Source organism: Pistacia vera, unplaced genomic scaffold, assembly GCF_008641045.1.
Source record: "Pistacia vera cultivar Batoury unplaced genomic scaffold, PisVer_v2 Contig63, whole genome shotgun sequence".
NCBI lineage: Eukaryota > Viridiplantae > Streptophyta > Magnoliopsida > Sapindales > Anacardiaceae > Pistacia > Pistacia vera.
The window spans coordinates 359458-382971 of NW_022196479.1; the positions used below are offsets into that span (position 1 = coordinate 359458).

At 32.7% G+C, this 23514-nt stretch overlaps 3 protein-coding genes across 3 annotated transcripts; 1 reads left to right on the forward strand and 2 right to left on the reverse strand.

The window, feature by feature from the left end:
• Positions 1-4022: 4022 nt before the first annotated feature.
• On the forward strand, positions 4023-4738 carry LOC116111189. The gene is made up of 2 exons (XM_031397386.1): positions 4023-4293; positions 4396-4738. Exons 1-2 carry the CDS (start codon positions 4188-4190, stop codon positions 4662-4664), a joined length of 375 nt encoding a protein of 124 aa, XP_031253246.1. The 5' UTR covers positions 4023-4187; the 3' UTR covers positions 4665-4738.
• Positions 4739-5868: 1130 nt separating this feature from the next.
• Positions 5869-11517, reverse strand: LOC116111242 (EEF1A lysine methyltransferase 2-like). Its single transcript, XM_031397438.1, has 7 exons — positions 11243-11517; positions 10738-10863; positions 9233-9433; positions 7415-7511; positions 6557-6660; positions 6355-6406; positions 5869-6263 (listed from the first exon to the last, which is right to left on the reverse strand). The coding sequence occupies exons 1-7, from the start codon at positions 11461-11463 to the stop codon at positions 6039-6041; spliced, it is 1026 nt and encodes a 341-aa protein (XP_031253298.1). The 5' UTR covers positions 11464-11517; the 3' UTR covers positions 5869-6038.
• Positions 11518-18924: 7407 nt separating this feature from the next.
• LOC116111188 (loganic acid O-methyltransferase-like) lies at positions 18925-21306 on the reverse strand. Its single transcript, XM_031397385.1, has 3 exons — positions 21175-21306; positions 19372-20034; positions 18925-19283 (listed from the first exon to the last, which is right to left on the reverse strand). The coding sequence occupies exons 1-3, from the start codon at positions 21265-21267 to the stop codon at positions 18933-18935; spliced, it is 1107 nt and encodes a 368-aa protein (XP_031253245.1). The 5' UTR covers positions 21268-21306; the 3' UTR covers positions 18925-18932.
• Positions 21307-23514: the final 2208 nt, after the last annotated feature.

Genomic DNA, 23514 nt, shown 5'->3' on the forward strand with positions numbered 1-23514 from the left:
ACTGAAAAGAATTTTAAACTTTTAATATGATGTGGGCTTGGAATATATATAAATTAATAATAAGTTTTTTTGTAGACCTAGATACACAGTATGTATAATAGTTCTTATTTTTTAAAAATCTGAAGGTGGGTTGAGTATATATGTTAATTAACAATTTTTTATTGCCTGTATATTAATAATTTTTTTTTTTTCAAATCTGGGCCTACCCTCAAAGGGGTTTAATCCACCCCTGTTAACCAGTTAACTGATTTTTTGGTTAACTGAAAAACCGATTTTCCTCTTAACTGGTTCAATTTCTGTTAAAGAAAATTCCTAAACCGAAAAACTAGTTCAGTTTACAAAATCGGTTAACCAGTTTTGAACACCCCTAGACACAATTGAATTTCTCTTTTTTTCTTTTTTTTTTTAAATTCAATTATTTCAAATGACTTTATCACATCAGATTGGTTGTTTTACTTGTTAATTTGACCAAAGTGGGGTAACTTGAGATAAGCGATAATAACGCTTGATATTAATACATTATTTCGACATAAATTGATATTATCTCGTATCAAATTGGTACCTTGTTCTTTTACTTAACAAAATACATGAACTGAATGGTTAATAAAATTATAAAGATGGTAATCTTATGACTATGGCAAATGGGCTTTTTTAATACACCTCAGGTTTATCAGTGGTAACAGTAAGGTCCATAGGTTTTGAAAAATAATATATAGATCCTGTATTGAAAAAGTTGGGTGCACTAATTACTCCTTAAATATAACTTAAAAATCCCAATCAATTTGAGTCTAACTTTTTCTGTTTAAAGTATTGTTAATGTTTTTGTAAGTTCAACCATAAATGGTTTAAGAAATTAAAACAAATTTTTTTAGTTGGTGGCACAAAGTTTGTTTCCCCGTTAATATATCTGTTTTATTGATTGTGAGGTTCAATTAGTCTTAAAAAATTATTTTGGAGAAGACCGAAATGTTAGTTTCATTAACCAATTATAAAAACTAAAAAAAAAAAAAAAAAAAAAAAAAAAATAAAAAAAAAAAAAAAAAATTTTTTTTTTTTTTTCATTCAATCTCAATTAATATTATTGACATGTATAGTTTACAATAAACAATCTTTAGTACAATTTGCTATAAAGAAGCCCGGACTGAACTATTTTTGAGTGGCCGAATGATTCAATAGAGACTCTTAAATGTATTATTCAAAAGGTTCTAAATTTAAGTCCCTCCTTGGTTGTTAATAAATGTAGTCACTAGAGCTTTTACACGATCGTGGTCAATAGTTTTTAGGGCTGTTTTCAAGCTGAGCCGAGTCGAGTCACTAATTTTCTAACTCGGGTTTGCTCGTGAAAGAAGAAGAGAATTTCGAGCCTAGCTCGCGAGCCGGTTGAATGAGCTCACGAGTTAGTAAAAAGCATGCAAATTTTTTTTTTTTTAAATTGGGAGTAGATTTTCTCCCTCTAATTTATTTCTCTTTCATTTCTCTTCTTCTCTCTCTCTCATTTATTACTCATTTGCTTTTTCTTCTTTTCTCTCTCTCTCTCTCCAATGGCTCCCGTTTCTCTTATTGTATCTTCCTTTCTTTCTTTCTTTCTTTCTCCTTGTTTCCTTGGTCTCTCCACCAACTCAAAAGGTATTCTCTTTCTCCTATTTTTGTTACTTATTACTCTTTGCTTTCTCTTCTCTTCTCTCTCTCTCTAATGGTTCTTGTTTCTCTTACTTTATCTTCCTTTCTTTCTCCTTGTTTTCCTTGCATTCTCCACCAACTCGGATGGCAACAACTTGCCTGAAATAGTTTGATTTGGTTTGGTTTTATAGCAAAGGGTTTTAGTTGTGTTTTTAGGGATTTTAACATCGAGGTTTCTTTGTCATTTTTACAATCTTTTTGTTTTAAAAATTTTAGTTTAATCCCTCATACTTTATAAAACCTAAAACGCCCCTAATAATTCGAGCCTAGCTCAACTCGCAAGCCTAACGAGCTGAGCTGGCTTGATTCCAGACGAGGCATGCCGTTAACGAGCCATACTTGAGCCTAGCTGACTCGCGAGTAGCTCACCTCGTTGAACAGTCCTACCAATTTTAAGATCCCGAAGGATTAGTTAAAGTTTGCCTAAGCTGACACATATACCGCAATTATTAAAAAAAAGAAGGCTTCGAACCATGCTTCCACAATGAATGAATGTGGCTTAGAAGAATCCTATGTATAAAATAAATAAATAAACAAGTAAAATGGATATGAGTGATTTGATAATATTGAGGCAAATGGGTTCCATAATGATGGTGACTTTATAATAATATGGAAAGTGGTTATAATAGTATAAATTATTGAATTGATAATGGCATGAATCATGGTAGTTGTTGTTACATGTTAACGAAAATAATTAGTTTAATCAAGATTATGAAAATTAGATTAAATAATTAAATAAGTAATCTTACATTTTATGATAGCAAAAAATGGTTCAATTTATCTAAACCTGCAAGGAAAAATGTAATCAAACACAAATTAATATAATTATAACATGGAAAATGATAGAGTTATCGAAAATTACACATTGAATCCATACATCGAATGACGTGACAAAATCATGACCGTTGATTAATATTAACTTATAATGAATCAACGGTTAGGATTGTCTCATGTCATTCGGTGCACAAATTTGGTGTGCATCATTCGGTAACTGCAGCATTACTCTTATAACATAGGTTTCACTTAATCAGTGAGCATCCGTTGGTTTCGTTATTACATAGACAACCCTCATTTTTTACGGATTGTTAAACTGATCTGTTGGAGCGAAGGGTAACTTAGTAAATTAACATTGATTAAAAATATTTTCAAATAAAATAACAGAAAAAAAAAATAAAAAACCTTTTTTTTCGTTTCTTTTTCTCCCATCTCTTCTTCGGTACTTTCAATCACATTTTCTTATCTTTTTTTGTTTTTTTTATCAGTTTTTCTCATTTTCTTGCTCTTTTTTTATTTATTTTTTATCTCATTTTCTTCTCAGTTTCCTTACTCAAGCATGATACTTCCAGTAACTTTGATACTTAATTGTAATGCCATAATTTGATACTTAGTAAAGGGCAATTGTTAATGGATCTTCCCAATAAAACCTTTGGGTTTTGCCTCTTTTGCCTTCCCGGGCCTTGAAAACAGCTTTTATAATCCAACTTAAATTACAAAATTAACTCTTTTAATTCTCATTATTTTACGTATTTATTTAATTTAGTTAAGAAATCAATAAATGAACTTTATCTTGTATGTACACCATTTCCCCAAACATCCTTAGCTTCTTGTTTTTCAAGAAAATTATTTGCAGTAATAGTTTAAACTCACCTCCAGTTAGCCAATAGTTCAATCAATTATACATATGTAGCTTTACTTGGAAGACATCTATATGTTGTGTTTACCTTAATATATACGACTCTTTATTAATTCTTGCTTCCATCCAAAGTCTCAATAATTACCAATTATTAAAGGGTCTAACATTATTCTATGTATTATATTCTCAAGTGACATAAAATCAAATCAGAAAGAATTCATCAAGTAATGAAATTTATACAAGGCCACTTATATAAAATTATTAAGTTCTAACCTTTTAATTAATTAGTCTGACAATTAAAATTTAGCTCTTAATTATTTAATCTCAAGTCCAGTTCATATTTGTTCAACACAATGATGCACACACGACAGCTTCTGTTAATTAAATTCCTCCTTTCCAATTTTTTTTCTTATAAACAAGTACAAAATGTCTCTTCTTTCACCACCCTATCATATTCATCTTCATCCACTTTGTTACACATCTATTACTTAATTATATTATAATATTAACTTAAAATCTCGTAATACACGAGTTCATTTGTGGCTGTATCTCTTTACCCTAATATTTGACCAAAACCAAGCATTCAACGGAGATTAGAATAATTAATTGATCAAACTGTCCTCTTTCTATTCCAAATGTTCCTCACAGCCGACGTCCTTACATTCATTTGCCTGCCTTTGATTTATAGAATGCCCTTCACATTCTTTATAGAACCCATCTACCTAGTTTCCATATTTTGTTTTCTTTCCAGGTTTCTTTGACCACAGAAACCACCTCTTCTCCCGTATAAAAGACCACCAAAACAGCAGGCAGGCCAAGAGAAAGAGAACTTCTATTACAAGAAAAGGGAAAACCCTTCATAGAAAATCTTCAAATGGCTTCTTCAATACCTTATTTCAATGCTCTAACCAAACCGATATCTCTCAAGCGCCATTCTCATCAATCCCTGCAAGTCAAAGCTCAGAGCTTTAGAGATGAAGGTATGTACATATATTTAATTAACTATATGTTTCAAGTATTCAAGTCTCTTGTTCATTCATGCATTTGACACAGGGAGATTAATATATAATTTGTTTTGACAGGAAGAAGGGTTAGCATTGTTGATGCTAATTTGAGTATTCTAAAAGAGAGGATAGAGGAAGTCGTGATGAAGGAGAGATTAGAGAGGTGTTGCAGATGTGAAAATGGATGGAATTATGCATCTGGGTATGATAAAAAACTCAAAAAACACAAGGATATGAGAGAGATTTTTGAGCTTGTGGGATTGATTGGTGGCACTATTGGCTTCACTTGTATTGGTGGCACACTTTTCCTTTGCCTTGTTTCCATCTTAGTTCATCTCAATCAATGATTTCTCTAGGTCATGAAAAATTACAGTTTTTTCTGTTGACTTGTATACAATGTATAATCTTTTGTAACTCCGAGAATCACAATTTCATTCATTATTTTCTATGATAATTAAGTTGTATTGATATATATTTTCAGAATGTCATTCATTATTTTCAAGTTCTTCATTTTTTGTTCATATTATATAATAGCTGTATACCTTCTTACTTAAGGAATTAGGATTGAATTTACGCGTTCTTTTAATTTTATATGATAATTTATATAAAAACAGATCATATATCTTTTTCGATGTGACAAAAATATATCTTTTGATATTTCATTTATTAATTGTTGACCCCAAATAGCTTAGAATATACATTACATTAAAATAGTGATATCTACATATACTTTGTCTTTCAATTCTTCGAACTTAGCCCTTTAAAATATTATCTTTGAAGATGAAGAGACTCAGTAAACATAAGTTTATTTTATTACCAAATGAGTTTGTTAAAAAGTCTCCAAAATTTTGTTTTCATCTCCAAATTGTATAATATATTATGAAGTTAAGACATCAATTTTGTCTCAAGTAGTGGGGTTATTTGAACAAAACTTAGCTGTTAACTTACATGAATTGGGCAATTTGGCCTAATATTAAAATTGGGATAATAATTTGATTGGGTTCTAAATTGTTATTAATAAGTCATTTTGGTAACGCCTTAAGGAAAATAAAAAAAAATTCAGCAAGTGCAAAATAAAACCAAAATTATTTTGTAATAAAAAATGTTGAGATAATTTATGATGCTCACATATTTATTTATTTATAACCAGATTGCCTTCCATTAGAGATAGCACTACTCTCCTGTGACCTATCATGTAAATAAATAATTTTTGAAATTTTTTTTTTTTTTTTGCACATGATCAAGAGTGTCCAGTTTATACACACCTCAACTAATTTTCCAAACCTTGATTGGGTATTATTCTTACTTTTATGATTATTGATGAAGTAAATAAAATAAAATAAACTAATATTTATGTTCAGAAACAGCACACAGTTTCACTAAAGATAATGTTGTAAACCTTGTTGACAGAATAATTAAAATACTAATGATGCATGATTAAGTAATTTTTTTTTGCTACATATTTTCTTGTTTAGAATTTAGTTGACTTAAAATTATATAATGCATGAGAACTGGAATAAAAAACAGTATGTTACAGAATAAAGAAGAAAATAAATGGCATGTTCTTAATAGCAAAGGATTCAATGAATTTCATCATTTTTCAAACACATCACTGTTAACTTCCACGGTTCCACCCGTTCTGCACACACACTTCCAACTCAATCCATAACAAAACAAAGCCTAAAACTACAACCCACCATAACACAATGATTAATTGATTCTCAGTTCCGAAGAAATGCCACAGTGGCAACACGCGATCCCTCTACTCCACCGAACATGAATGTTGGGTACGTGCGAACATGATTCAGATATCGAAATGGAGGCTCTCTATTTGCTTCTTGTTCTTTTGAGTTATCAGGTTCCTGGGATACATCAATCTTTCTTTGGTTTAAATTTAGCACTTCTTGTATCAACTCATCTTTTGTACTGTTACATGATGTGATCACCTATCACCACCAACACAATAACCAGAACAAGTGAGAAATGTAGTAGACAATACCAAGATAATAGAATTCAGAAATCGGCTCAGGTACTTACCAATATTCCACCAGGAGCCACCAACTTAGAAACTGAATCCCAATACATGATCCTGAGAGAAGAAAACATTATTATAATTTTCACTTTTCAGTGAATTATAGCAGTAACGGCAAGATTGAAAGTTTTGGGACAACAGAGAGGGTTAGCTAATTAGCAATCAGTTATTTGCCCATCACCAAGTGGAAGATGATGATATTGTTACCTTTTGAGGGGTCCATCAGGATGCAATCCAATGGCATCTAAAGTCCCTTTATCCATGACAAGCCTAAATTGTCTCTCAAGCTTTGTTTCGAGAACATCATCAACCTGAAAACCAAAGTAACAAGAGTTGAAATTTAAATAAAGCGTCTATTGCACATATGATTATTAAATTAAGGTTAATAAAACACCGATGTTCCTATAATTTCTGAAAATGGATAGTCGTTGAACCCATTCAAACAGTTCATGAATACCACCCAACAGGTTTAAGACCACTGAACTCACTTGAAAAACATCAGATATTATAAGTTTGTCCTATATAACCCATAAGGTCAGCATCCTATTACTCTCTACACTTAACCCAGATCTACTAGGAAGTTATCTTCTAGTCTGTGATACTACACGAGCATTATTATATCTTCTGAGAAATGACAATATTTACTGTGAAAGAAAAATATATGGATAGTCACCTCAAGCAATTTTTTTTCACCAACAAGATGCTCTGTTTTTCTTTTTCTTGTTTTAAAATCATAAATATAATAAGAAAGAAGAAATTACCTTCACTAATAAAAATTACTGCAGTAAGAAACGAAGAATCAGAACTTTACAAGAAACCCAAGTTTTCACAGAATGTGTGTTTATGCATGTCTGCATGTACGTACATGGGTATCTTATAATATTAGTGCAAGTCTGTAAAGCAGTACGCACAAAACCAGAACAATTATACATTTTACAGGGCAGGCAATCACTTCTAGATAAATAAATCACCATGATATACATCAAATGTAAAATGATTTCATGCAGAATTAAAGATGAAGTAGGTCATAACCAAGTCCAAAAATATTATCAATTTCATCATTACCAAGAAATTAATATTAGAAAAGCCATCACGATTAGAAATGCTTTGAGCCAGGTTGATTGCATCTTCACTATAATCAACTCCAGTTAGATCAGTGAACCTGAATATTAGAACACAAGATGTCTTAAAATTAGAACAATATCATTTCCAGCAAATGCAACAATAAGACTGAATTTCAGTTTTTTTAATTAACATTTTTAATAGGATACTTTCTCTCCAACCATGCTATTTATATTCTACATTGTGGCCCGTTCTAACAAAAAATTAAATGACCAAAACACCCATAAGACTAATAGTTACAAGTTAAGGCAGGAAAATTTTTGCCACTAAACCATTTAGTCCAAAAAAATATCCTACTTGTACTAAATGAAACATGGTAATGGTATCATCCCACTGTAGACTGGAAGTTTCCATGGTAGCCATTCTATGTCATCTTCACAATTCATGAAACTTTAAAAAGGTCCATGAGCTCAACCATCCCTTTAACCATCTTGATGCAAATCAAACATTTGATTCTTAAACCAACCACTATGTTACTTTATTTTATTTGTACACCAAAACTCTCCCAACCTTTTGTTACGAATTCATTGAGTTTTAAGATGAGGACTATGTCACATCCTACAATCTTGCTAGTCAAAATATATCCCAAGTATGTAGTCCCAAGGGGAGTTGAACCCCAGGGCTAACTGCTAATATAATAGTATACCGCCCCACATATGCAAGGAAAGACTTAGACTAAACGTATGTTCAATTTCCAACTCCTACAAGAAAATGAGTTTTACATAGAAGCTGGGGATTCCAAAATCTACATATGTGGTGAAAAGTTGCTTAGTTGTTTCATGGTCTCCCAAATGAAAGGAGAAGGAAACCACTAAACAAATACAAATAACAACTGAAGTAAGAGAAAGTCATATTCTTTGGTTTGGTGTCTTTAGTATGAATTCCAAACAAGACTATACTACTAAAGTTTGGGCTTCTATAGTTTTATGTTATTATACCATCAAGAACAATAGTTGGCTTTCTATGTCACAATCTACCCACAACTAGAAAAAATTGCATAAATAAGGATGTGATAACATTGACAATAAAGAATTCTTCTGGTCAACAGTATAAAAAGTCAACCTTAAATCTAATAATTCTTCAAAGACATAACAGCATCTTGCAACTTTTTTCAAAGAAAGCTTTATCAAAGCCCCTCCTCACTTTCCCCAACCATAACCAACTTCTGTTTCAATACTCTTAAAAATTGGAACATAATTCAAATTAATGGTACAGTAATTTTTTAGGTTCCAGCCACACCAGTGTGGAAAAGATTCTATTTTATTAATCAAACCCAAGTTACCATGGAGGCAATTAATGTGTTATTTTAAATTCAAAAATCTCCATAACATCATAAGATGCTTATTAACTCCCCTGGGTCTCACATAAGGAAATTTTCAGATTATATTTACCCAGATCTCCAAACATACACAGAGCATCAAATAAAATATAGGGATATGTGAACTTTTAAAATGCCTCATTTCAAGCCTTTACACATTCATTTACTCATGTTTACTTCATTAGTGCAATGCATAAGATAATATGCATCCATGTACAAACCAAATTATATCCTAGATGATAACTCGTTATCTCATATCTTAAAACTCCTGCCATATTCTTCTGAACCATACAACATATGTGTATTAAGTTCCCATATAAAGAAAGAAGGAACATGATGTAGATGAAGATATATTTGCAATTAAAATACTAAATTAAATTTTAAATTTCTTAGATTAATATAGCACATAATACCAGAACTATAGGCAAAATCTCAGAGTGTACCCCTGCTTAGCAAGTTCTTGAAGGAGCAGACCATTGCCAGTCCCAACATCAAGTATACTCCAACCAGACAGGTACTTATCACTCTCTTCGACAGGCTCAGACTTAAAATCATCACCAGGATTCGGCATGCGACCTAGAGATATTTCAATGCACAAACTTTTCGTCCAAGAAGCAACAACATCCATGACATCAGCTCCAAACCTAATAAAAAAGGAGAAAACAATCACAAAGATATTACAAAAAACATAGTACTGATGAATACTGAGAAAAAATTCTCAGATTTTGAAGCTCCATTCTTTTTTACCGGAGTTTATAAAATATTTTTGTGGTCATCATCCACTGTGTAGAAGTTCAAAGGAAGGTATATATATATATATATATATATATATATATATATTTCTAAAATACAGAAGGTGGTTATACTCCAATTGTCAAAACAAAAACAAGTGAAAATATTCAATAAAAGCTCACTTCTACAGTACAAACTTGATTTTACAGAATTTAACTTAAACTAGTTCAGCACATTATTTATATTTTTGCAGTTCCTGCAACGTACCAATATAGCATTCGAGTTACCAAAAAAACTAAGTGACATGTCCAATTTATGCATTATATCAAGATTTAAGAAGATGACAGCTTCAGCAACATTCAATACATAATTACTTGAACCCAGAAAAAATGTACTTTATGATTTATTTTAAAACTTGATATATTTCCGTAAGGTATCAACTTGAACCTTCGGTTCTATGCTTCCGGCCACCATAACTATTAAGATTATGTTCACAAGAGCTTTTGTAGAAGGTACTTTCTGGAAAACACCAATCAAGTGCTTCTATAAATAGCACTTCAAATGTTTTTGTTTTTTAATCTCAAAAAGCACTTAGTTTATTTCAGCTAAAAATTATTAAAAAGAAAATTGAAAAAGTACTTTTGACCAGTTGACAGCATTTTCAGTGATGCCAAAAACACTCTTAGTCATGCTGGTTGAGAATAACATTATCGAGATTCAGGAAAATGAAGTATAACCTTTTGAAGGTATTGTGTAATATTAGTTTAGACAAGTCACTAAATAATAAAGATATAGAAATCAATAAATTTTAAGCCATAGTAAGCATCCAGTAGTTAGACATCCAAGATTATAAAAAAAAAAAAAAAAAAAAAAAAAAGATATGTAATGTAAACTTTAATTCTAAAGGATCGACTCCTAGAAGCTCTACTTGGAGAAGGCCAAACAAATGTATCATCCAATATGATGAGTAAACCCTTGACTGTTCCCTTGAAGACCAGAAACAAGACAGTATTATTTCATAACAACTTCCAATGGCACCCAATGCATGATTGTCACAATAAAGATTGTATTATTTTGGACAAGTTCTTACTTGCAGTAACTTACCTCTTCAAAGCAGGCTCAAATTATTAATTATTAAATGTGGCGACAGAATCAGTACAGCATACTTATATAACTTCAGAAAAGTTCTAGACTACATAATTAAATCACCACTTACCAAACTTCACCAGAATGGCCATGTTCACGAAAATTTGCCAACTCATCTGCATATGCAGCATCCCAGTAACTTTGACGACCTAGCATTGATGTAATTCCATCTGGATCTGGCTCCTCCTTATCAGAACTGAATACACACAACACATTAAAATCAAAATTCAATAACCAAATTAAAGGTTTCCGTTAGAAAACTTTATGTTTAGCTCCTTCTCCAATTGTAGAATTTAAGCAACTTAACCGCTTAAAAAAAAAATTCAGCAGACTCAAGCATTCATCTCAAAAATACATTATTTACCATTAATTTAAGCTTATCTACTCAAAGAACATGAAAATAGAATAAGCAAAACTTACATTTCACATTCCCATCAGGTCATTTCACACTAAAGAAGGGGAAAAAAGAAAAAAAAAAAAAACACAAAACCAAAAACCCTAATTCATTTCCCTATAGTTACCTAAATCGTTTATCTCGGTAAACCAAATATAAAATAAGTGAAGAAATGCATTACTTGTAATCAGAGGAAGCACGGAAGTTGCCGGAGGAGAGTGCCTCGGCGGCGTCGGCATGGCGCTGATCATCGTCAAGAGTGCTTCCATATTCACTCTTTATAGACCAGGAGTCCGCCGCAACTGAGCGCTCATCATCGGAGACCAGATCGGGCGTGGGTCGGGTCTGCTGCTGCGGCTGAAAAAGCTCAGAATCTTCCGGGGGCAATCGGAATCCAGCCATTTGAATAGAAAAAAAATTGAGAGAGAAATTTTACAGAAGGGCTAAAGTTGAAAGATTGGATTGGAGGGTTTTGCGAGGCGCGTCGTCAGTTATGACGATGTTGGGTATTATCAAGAAAGAATTCCAAAAAACAGCCCATCTCGTGGCCAATGGACACACACACACACACAAATAATAATAATAATAATACTAGGTTTACACCATCTTTTCACATCTCATGATGTGACAATACCACGTCAACAAAATACCACATCACTTCCCTTCAAATTATTAAAAAAAGAAAAAATTTGAATTCCCCCTAAAATAATCTCTCTCTCAAAACAAAATCAAAACTCAAACTCTCTTCTTACCCTAAATTAGAAATCTCTCTCAAAATTTCCCTACAATCAGTCTTCCACCACTGTCATGCGCAACTCCTCTTCCTAAGAAAAAATAATTTCTCTCCCAAAATCCAGTTGAAACCCCAGAATGGAAATTGAACTCAACACTGTCATTTGCGACTCCTCTTCCACCACCACAGGCTATCCTTTACAAACCCACACATTTCGGGCCACCAATCTATCATCTTCCACCCAAGGCCGGCTCAGGGGTAGGCGGGTGAGGCACCTGCTAGGGCCCCCCAAAATAGGGTAAAAATGGTCCAATTTTTTTAAATATATGCAAAAATAAATAGTGTATAATTTCTTTTTCAGCCTGGCTCAAGAGCAAAAAAAAAAAAAAAAAAAAAAAAAAAAACAAAAACCCAGATGCCCAAATTTATTATAAACTTTTTACATATATTCCCACCCAAAGTTTGACAAATTTGCAAGTTTGTACCTTTAGTTTCATATATTATAATTTACACCCTTAAATTAACATATTGAATTTCTTGTAAAAATGAATAGCTAAAATGGTCATTTACATGTCTCAAATTACTCATCCCCAATTCAATCCCACAATTCGACATTCACATAAATCATCTCCACCCCTCTTTCGCCGCCGGCCGTTTGGAGCTGATTCTAGTAGATTTTCTCACCAAAATCATTACTTTATCATTTACCAAGTGTTTTCCCAGCCTTAATAGCCCTCGATTTGGCTAATTTTTTACGAATCTTGCAACCTAACTCTATCACGTGCGACATCCATTTTTGACTTTTTCGGCATGTACCCGACGTTATTAGCCTTCCCCGACACCACCATCTTCCTCCCCTCAAGCCTCTCATCAAAACCCCTATCATACTTCATCTGTTTACGCCGCTAATTGCCGGCCACCAATACCTTTTAGGCCACGACTTCTCAAGCCTTTCCGATCAATCCTGGCATTGGAAATCACCCATTTCACCACCCATTGCTTCTCCAACATCTGTTCTCCAAAACCCCCCACCAAACCTGACCCTGTTAGCCTGTCGGTCATCGTCCACCTCTCCTAGTGATTTTGCATCTCAAAAGGCAAGAATAATAAATTTGATATAATTTTTTTAATATATGATTATATTATTAGAAGGCCCCAAAGTAACTCTTGCCTAAGGTTACAAATGTTCTTGAGACAACTCTATCTTCCACCACCACTAACCTATCCCTTTCAAAGGTGAATCTTTGAGTTCTTGAATTAGGTTTTTAAGTTGTTTTGATTGCTTATTTCTATAAGTTCCTTTAGGATTTTTGGGATTTTCTAGTTGTTCATTTTTATATGTTTGATTGAATAGATTGCAGTTTGAACTGATGGCCTTAACGGTAAGAACACTGATATATAATTTCCTTTTTCTTATTAACTTCTAATTTTCTATTTGATGAAGAGAAAATTAACAACCCATAAATGGAAAGTTACGTTTTCACTAAGACAAGTAACTTGATTAAAATTTTAAGTTGCTCCCCAATTGGTACGGATGGTGGGTGGGCAGTGGAAGGGTGCGGGGCTTGTTTCTAGTCTGTTGCATGGTGCATTTGGCAGAGATGTTTCTGGAGGAAAGGATCTTGTTTCAATTTTTTTTTCTCTTCTGGTGCGTGGGTTGACTTTTTGGTTTGGGGTCTTGTGTTGTGGCTATTGTAGACCCATCTCTTAGGGTTGTGTGTGGTTTGTGTGGTTGGTGAGAGGGATTGGCAGTTGGGGGGTGTTTTTGGTGCTAGGGTGGTTGGCTTGAAGGTTGGCTTTGTGGGAGGAGGTGAGGGCTGCATTGAGGCAGTTGGCGCTGGGGTCTTTGTGCGTTGTTGTAGACTCTGTTTCTCCATTACTGCTATAGTTTTTTTTTACCAGTAAGGGGCTGTTCTTGTTGCTTTTTTGTTGTTGGTTGTCTATTCTTGCTGCTGTATTGTTGATTGGATGTTGCTGTTGTGGTTTGCAGCGTGGGGCTATGGTTGATTCACTTCTCCAGTTGATTTTTTGCTGCCGTTTTATGGGCAATTTTATGCTCCTGCTCCGGATGATTTTTGGGGTCTTGTGTTGTGGCTAATGTTGTTCTCTTGGCTGTATAAAGACTTTTTTGGTTTTCCATCCCTAAATGGTTTCTTTTGGCTGTTTAAGGGGTGTGTAAAGGGTGTACATTCTGGCTCCCTTACTTTCTTTTGTTAGGCGGCGTCCCTTGCTTGTTTAGGGTTGTTCTCAGAGTATAGGAAGATGGTTGAGAAATTGTACAAGCCTCCAAGTGCATGATTTGAAGGAGTGAATTTTGAATGTTACGAAAAACTTCCTTTTGTTTTCTTGTACTAAGGAGAGAATAAAAAATGCATCTTTGTTGATTGTACTTTAGTTATTCTTTCTTTATTTCAGAAGTGTAGCTTGTCTCTTTACAGATTAAAGGGACCTTTATCAATGAATTCATTTTTTTATTTGAAAATAAATTGACGCTCTTTATTCTTTACCTTTTTATCTCAATTTTGTTGCTTGATTGAGTGGTTTGAACTTTGAAGCAGAGTTTCTTCCATGTTTTGAAGCATATTTAAAGGCAATTTGTTTTGAGCATCATAGAGAAAATTCTGAAACGACTTTAGACCCTTTTAAATGCATAAAATAAGCTAAATTATGCAAAGAATTCTATGAAATTGTGGTAATACTTACTATATTATGTTTTGTGGTTTGATTTGCAATAAACAAAAGCACTTAGTAACTTGTCATAAATTTATGGAGATTTTTTTAACTCAAGACAGTAAGTGATCATTCATAGGAGAGTTAGAGACGATTCAAAACAAGTGTTACAAACTTTAAATGATGCATTCATAATCTCTTATTTCCACCATAATAAGACTTCAATTACCTGCTGGATTTTTTTGTCATGAAACTTAAAATAAAAAGTACATCCAAGATAAAAATTCATCCAATAATGAAATAGAACCTCAATGTTGCGTTATAAAAACTTGTACACAACATACATTACAACATTAATTATAAAAACTTGTACACAACATACATTACAGTAGCAAGAAAATAAAGTGATGAGCTGGTTGTTTTGATCAGTATCAGTACTCTCCTCCAATGAACTTGCTGTTTTGATCAGAATCAGTATCATTCCATTTTCTTGTTATCCTTTTAATTGTCAAGCAAACTGAAGCAAAAGTCCAAATTAAACACTTAATATGTCAACAGACATGATCAACAATAATGCATACAAAACAACAAACAAGGAAGCCTAAGCACAAGACTTCAACGAAGCCAGATCTTAAAAAAAAAAAAAAAAAACCAGACAAACAAAACAAGCAGTTGTAGCAAGCAAAAACCCAATCCAGCCACTAAAAACTTCAATAGTAGCTCACGAAAAGTGAAGGGAAACAGGCCAAACCAAGCTACTGCCAACAGCCATGGGACACATCACCCACTGCAGCAGAAAAAAAAAAAAGCCAACCTCCCAAAAAGGATTATCCCAACTCATAGCAGCCCTCAACCCATCCACCTACTTGTACCCTTTCCTGCCCAACACCCAAACGAACCCCCCAGCCAACCCAACACAAGCAACAACCACAACCAAGTAATTTCTTGGACCACCATGATAGAATTAACACTAAATTTATAAAATTCCAGACACAAAAAAGAAAAGCTAGAAACAATACACTCCTCCATCTTTAAAGTGGTGGTGGGCAAACGCTGGGTGTTTGCGATAGTGGTGCGGTTTGAATTGGTCGTGTTGCAAGGGACACTGGATGTGTAAAACGGTTGTGATTGGGAGCGGTGGCGTGCTTAATTAAGAAGTCTACACATACAAAAACTTTTATTGTAAACAATAAAACCTATATTAAAGCATGTCAACAACAATTTCAACCAATTGGTTTTTGAGCTACAACCAAGAACAAAAAAAAAAAAAAAAAAAAAAGGGGCTACATTAAAAACAATAGTGCACTTATGATAATTATTTAAGTTCATTTTATTTTGTTGTTATCCTTTTAATTGTCATGCAAATTAAACCAAAATTCCAAAACACGTAATCTCTAAAAACACATTATCTTTATATTGTCATGATTCACTCTTCCCTTCCAACACATTGCCCATTTATTTTTTTTCATATACAGCATAAAATCTCATTTTACAACAAAAATAGATGCCCAATCCATTGCCCAACTCTTTTATTTTAAACTATGAATGCCAAAACTAATACCTTTCATTTTAAACTATTTTCGAAGAGCAAAACAAAAGGATAAACAACTTAAGCTTTAAAAAATAGTAACCTGTGAAAATGAATGGAATTTGGATAAGCCGAGAGATGCTACAGGGATCACGTCGGAGAGATGAGTTATGGTTACACTACACTAAGAGGAAAGTTACTCTTAATGCCAGATAATAGTCAACAGCTAAAATGATACAATTGGTCTTAAGAATACCTTAGGGGAGAGTAGCTGAACTTCAGTTTTGGGTAGGCTGACAAAGTTTGAATCCTTGCATCACAGTGAAGAAAACAAACCTTTAACTTCCGTTCTGCATACCCACATATCAAAAATCAATTATTTTCACTAGAAAAGCCAAAAACTTTGACCAAATTTACGCAAGGAAAAGGGAAAAACTTTAATAAAATTAAAGTCATTATCTCAAGGTATTGGAATTCCCTTTTAGACTGATAAAGCTACAAGAGCTAAAGCCTTTGGCTACTGTGCCAAAGTTCATGTTGACATTGATTTCTTTTCTTTATTGAGTCCCTACCTTCTTCACTAATGGTTAAACGTTCTAATTCCCCTAAGAAGGTACACACTCGGTCTTAAAATCATATAAACAATGCCTACCCTTACAGATGCGACGTTTTGGAACCCAACAAGCGGGAAATAATCACATACAGGTGCGGCGCTCGTTGGGGACGCAATTGGAGGAAACAAAGAGAAGGAAATGGTGGTGAGCATCGAAAAGAATCAGGTTCGCTAATCTTGAAAGGAAAATTGGAGAGAGATTTTATTTTTTGTATTTTGGAGAAACTGAGATTCGATTTGGGTTTGTTTTAGGTAAATTGAGAGCTGAAATTTTGGATGAGATTTTAGTGTTTGTATTTTGGGGAAATTGAGATTGATTTGGGGTTTGTTTTAGATAAATTGAGAATTGAAATTTTGGGTTTTTTTGAATTTGGGAGGAAATGACGTGGCATTTTGTTGATGTGGCACTGCCATGTCATCTATCACGTCATGATGTGAGAAGGTGATGTAAACCTAGTATTACTGAAAAAAAAAAAAAAAAATAGTCAACTTATACAAATACCTAAATTTGGGATTCTCAACTCATTATATTTATACCTCCAAATAATAATGTCATTTAAAATTTAAATCATGTAACCTAGCGTCGTCCGATCTACACCATATAGAGAAAATGATACATTTTCACCCAAGGTTTAGCAAAATTCTAAGTTAATACCTTTGATTTTATTTATTCCAATTTTCACCCTTAAAGTTATTTCCTTTATTTTAATAGATACTCAACTTTTCATTGTAATGTGACGTACGTTAGCACGCTAAAGTATGACAACACTTTCTTTGACAGAAGATGGGCTCATGTTAGCAAAAATGGTTGACGTTAGCAACGTCCAAGCAATGATTTTTTGCTTTTTTGGTCGATTCTGAAGTTCAAAATCACTTCTGAGACCATTGTTGGACTCCTCACAACTTCTTTTACAAAACCATACCTTCACTTTCTGACCTCACTCACCGTTTCCGACCACCTTTGACAATCACTAACAGTGTTAGTTTAGCGGTAGAAATCTGAAATAAATGCAACCAGGGGTATTAACTTGGGATTTCGCTAAACCTCATGTGGGAATATGTTGTTTACTCTATCATATACTTTTAATGTTACGGTAAATCATTTAACATAAGATCATTTAAATCATGTAACCATGTGTCGTCTGATCTAAACTGTATAGTCTAGCATGTCGTTTTTTGAAATTTAGGCTTTTTTATTTTTTTATTTGTGTAAATATATAGATCTTAATTTGATTAAAAGTTTAAGGAAAAATAAAACAAATAATTAAATAAAATAACAATATTTGTTTTTAGCCTTTTTCTTCTCATGATTCGAATGATTTAATTAAACAAATAAACATAAGATAAAAAATAGAACTCATAGTCTAAAATGACTTATTTTAGTTTTCAAACTAAAGATTTAAAAAAATAAATAAATCTTTAAATAAACAATTCCCTTCTTTGTTGTTAAGGGCAACACAGTTTATAGTGGTTTATATAAAATATTTATGATGTTCTATTCCAGTAGATAAACATATTTAAAATAATTAGATAATTATCTGAAAATTTTAAAAATGAAATTGCAGGAAATTACAAGAAGATTTATTATGAAATACTATAAATAATTAAAGGGATAATTTGAAACCCCCAAGGTTTGGCCAGATTTAGTAGAACCCCATTAGGTATGGGTAATAATGCAAAATCACCTGCCCTTAAAATTTTTCATTGAATTTAACAATTTTGAAATAGACAAATACTTACAAGTTACATCTAATCAAGTAATGGCATACGTTTCCACATGAGTAATACTATGTCCACAACTTAATTTTACAATCCCCGATGTGACAGCTTGGAGTCTGTTAGCTCGCAAATGGGTCTTCCCTCCTTACTATGAATCCGTCAGTCTATTTATGAGTTGACCAATTACGAACTGTTACGTTGAAGGTTGTGAAAGAAGGTTGTGGATCTAGAATTACCTTAGAATTACTGGTTGTCACATATATATCAAATTTTCTCTTTCATCCATCTATTAATATGATTGATCATTAATTATCATATATGATCCATTAATAACTACCACCATGATCGGTGATTATGAAAACTAACTCTATTTGTATTGGATGGTCATACTCATACCATGTCAATCACATGAGATGATAAGGCTGTTCTATATAAATTATTTTGTTGGAGATATCCAATACAATATAAATACTGAATGTTAAATAGTAAAGAACTAAAGATGGCAAAATAGTATTGAAACAAATTAAGAATTGAATCGTCCCATATGAAATTCAGATACTTGGGCATATAAAATTCTCATTCTTGAGCATATATGGTTGATCTAATAATCAGTTCATAATGCGCTTGAGAGCTATGAATAGATCAATCTTGTTATGGTTTTTTAAAACACCAGATTTTAAGAAAGTCTCCTCAAGCTGCTTTGCGGTGAAATTGTTGAATATCTGGTCTATAAACTCACCCCCGAAATGCTCCTTCATGAGTCCCTCAAAGACCGCTCTAATCTGAGAGGTAGAACGTTCAGCAGAGAATGTCATTTCTCCTGGCACAATGGGAGCGAATACTTTCATTCTCTCAGTGCTGAATAATCCATTTCTATGTATAATCTCCTCCAACTCCTCACAGGTTGGATAGTATAAAGGGAAGTTAAAGGAGTCCACTTTTTCTTCACTAATCAATCCCTGCATTAAAAAATAATACTTCAGTACTATTTCCAAGAAAAAAAAAATATGAGCAGTAAAGCTTCTCCTAAATAATATAAATCCTTACCATCTTGACCAAGTCAATAAGGCAAGATCCCAGCAAATCATAAATTTTACCCTCAGCAGTGTTAGACATAGGGATCCCATTTGGTAAAGTAGATATTACAATCACCATCAACCCGCCGCCCACAAGTTCTTCAGCTCTAGCATTCAGAAAACACTCCATGTCGTTTTTGAACTGCGCTGCATACGCCTCGGCGACCTCTTTCACAAATCCTGTACACTGAATACTGCCTTTATTCCATGCAGGAGATTTACTGTCCACAATTTCTTCTGGAACCTTAGAGAGCCAGTGCAATGCATAGGAGGAATATACAAAATGAAGAGTGGACTTGGGAAACAAGTGGCTATAAAAAGAACCTGGAACACCAGTGGCAAAGTATTTTCGGGAGGGAGGAAGGGTTTTAAAGAGAGTGTTGAAGTCATTATCGTAGTGATCATTAAAGAAGACTTGGAATTCTAGAGTTGACGGGTTTTGATGCTCGTTAAGGTAATTTTGCTCTACAGATTCTAAAATGTTTTGCACGGCAATGAAGGTGTTAGAGCCAGTGGAGCATCCCAAATCCGCGATTTTAAACGTGTTGGAAGCATCAAATTCCAGGGTTTTGAAGTCAAGCTTATCAGCTATGGCGTCTTTTACCATTTCCTTTGCAGCATTCACCACTGCCCTCTGAATACCATAAACTCATTTGTCAAAAATTGATTAGATAAATGTACCCTATGCCTCACAAAATAATAAAAGTTACTGAAGATATTTAATGATCCTTTAAATGAAATTAAAAATATAGGTTTTAGTTGTTAATAAATTAGTTATTTATAATGATTAATTAATTTAAAAAAAAAATTGATTGAAGGATCTTTTGGTCAGTTTGACCACGCAATTTTTAACATGACATCAGCTTAATTAGTCTTAACAAACCTAACAAAATTAATTAATTAACTATAATATCTGTTATCGCAAATTTAACACACATAATTAATTATTAACTATAAATAAGTGTTAATAACCTATTTAATTAACAAGCTATATTGAATAATCTTTTCGTCAGCTCAACTTTCATGCACTGATGAGATATATGCTGAAATTTAATTATGTATACATATAGGGAGTAAATGACTTTTTCTCACCCAAGGTTTGCTTTAATGACACTTTCTCAACAAAAAAATTTAGAAATATCACTTTCTCACCCAAAGTTAATGTTCAGTTACTACACAAAACTGATTTTGACAGCAAAAATTATCTCCGTCACTACCATTTGAACCTCCGATCTTTTCTCTACAAAACCTCTCTCATTCTGACACCTGCTTTTTGTTGATTGTTGACCATAACAAAGCTAGAGTTTCATATTCTTAGCTGATTTCTGACTGATTTCGACGGAGAATATTCAATTGGTCACCACCACTCGATCCACCGACCTCCGCTCTATATAAACTCTTTTACCTTGGCTCCCAGTAACTAGCCGAACGCCGATTGAGAAAGTAAAATATATTTTAGGTATTAACGGAATATAAACGTTGGGTGAAAAAGTGGTATTTTGAAACTTTTTGGGTGGAAAAGTGTCACTATTAAGGCAAACCTTTGGTGGGAAAAAGTCGTTTACTCTATGTATAGGTAAGGACCAATTTTAATGTGTTTTATGGAGAAAATAGTTGAGTAATGTATATTTAGCTACCAAGCGAAAATAAATAAAGCTACGATATAAAGAAATCAACAATTTAGTTGAAATAAGTTAAGATGTAAGTATATAATCAAATATTAATAACGTAAACATATGCAGGGTTTGTGTTACCATGCATATATAAGAATTACCTGGTAGGAAGAATTTTTAGCATAGCTTTGAGCTCCATATCCACCAACCATGGCATGGGATTCTGCCAAATTTTTTGTTTCAAGATCACCCATTTTCTCGTCTCTCTCCCCCAAAGCCACAAAAACAAATGTCCTTGCCTAATTTCTGATTAGTTCAATGGGATAACAATATCCTCAGTTGCGTCAGTTTATATACAAAAGGTGTAGTTTATATTCAAGTTCCAGGAAATCAGAATTGATTCTCTGAAAACTACAAGTTCCAAAAGTTGATCTGTAAGATATGTTTATATATGCATTCATACCCTGGAAAATATAAAGAAAATGGATGACAACGCCCCTTCATTTAAATTTAAGGCCTCGCTGAGTGCATGTGATTATGACACTCAAATATTCAAATATTATATTAACCATTTTTATGAATTTTATTATTTGTTTCAATTTCTATCTATATTAGCGATTAGGTTATCAAATCTTCAAAATCCAAGTTTTTTAAAGTACAAATCTGTGGGTATTGACAGTATTCAATTAAATAAAAAAAAAATCAATTACATCCTTAATTGAATAGGGATATTTTCAATTTCGGACCACCTTTTTTTAAACAAAAAGGACCACAAAATCTAAATATCAATAAAAGTGTTACTTAACCCCATGGAGTTGATCTAGCGGTAAAAAAAGTTTACTCTCTTTATTAACTTCTTAGATTCGAACCATCTTGAGGTAACCTACTACATTTGTGGTTTAGTTTGAAACACGTCACTTAACTGCTCAAATTTGTTATATTTGACATAAAAGATAAGAATACCAAAATACCCCTAATTAACAAACATGTCACTTACTATTAGTATTTATCCATTTGATTTATAATTTGACTAGCATTGTTTATTGATATATTTACTTTTACTCCCTTTTAAATCATTATAGAAAAAAATTAATTATTTTCCATAAAAATTAATCTTCATAAAAAATTCAAATATTCCCATATGTAACCATCATCACTAGTTTTGATTCCCAAAATGTCAAGGTTTTGTTTAAAGAACAAATTTAGCCATAAAATCACATAACTTAACCTAACGACGCTTCATGAAAAATAACAAAAACAAAAATAGTCAGAATGCACTATAGTACCAAATCTAGTACCATCTAGCACGCTTTAATTAGACTGTCAAACCATACTATTGAATCTTATACTATTGTGTCTTGTATAGTCTAGCATAATTTAACTTTTTGTAATAGGATTATATAATTCATTGTTCCATTAAGGGTGTAATTGGCAAATCACTAGATTTTATAGCTAGATTTGTACTTTAAATAAAGAGTTAACGACCTTTTTCCCATCCAAATAATGGCTTAATGATACTTTTCCACCCACAGACTTTTAAAATACCACTTTACTACTCAAATTTATAATTTAAAGGTGAATAGAGAGCAAATTTGGTCCAAACTGTTGGGGTTTTTAAAGAGAGGAGACCAATGAGTCTTTTGATGGTGGAATGTTGGATTTTGGTAATTGAGATTAATTGGAATTTGACTTGGGAAGGGCGGTTGCGCAATCCCTAATCGCTTGATTGTTAGCGATTGGTGGGGTTAGCAGTAGTAGGATTTGAGAGGTTTTAGTGAGTGATGATGGGGAAGAGAATGGTAGTGGTGTGGGGTCGCGATGCCAAAATCGGAAACGGAACATAAATTTGGGTAGTAAAGTGATATTTTAAAAGTCTGTGGTTGAAAAGTGTCATTAAGCTATTATTAGGGTGGGAAAAAGTTGTTTACTCTTTAATAAAACCTATAAATTTTGGGAATTTGTGATAATTGGATTGGCTATGTATGTCCAAACCCTAAAAAATTTCCAAATTTAATGAAACTTAAGAGGATATTATTAATTTATGTAAAACATATTCATGAAATGATAGAAAATAGACACAAGTTTCAAATCATTAAATTTAGGGATGTTTTAATCTGATCGTAGTTAACTTTAATGAAAAAACAAAAGACTTAAATACCCCTAATTATTTATTTAGTTTTAGTTTTTGAAGTCTAAATTTAAAAATAAAATGTAAAAGATTTAAAAGAAGTTGAAAAATTAAGTTTGATTTCACAGTTTAAAAATAAAAAAACTAATAAAATTAATAAAAACTAGAAAAATAGGTTTGTAAAATTAAAAAAGAAAATCAGAAGATTTTACATATCAAAGAAAAGATAAAAATGTTGAAGTATGAATCTTTTGTTAGAAGTTGAAGATGCCTTGGCATAAGAAAAGGAATGTTGCGGCAAGAAGATGGCAAGTTTGAAGTTGAAGACTGACCGCTGCAGCGAAAGAAGTTTGTTGCGATGATGAAAATTGTC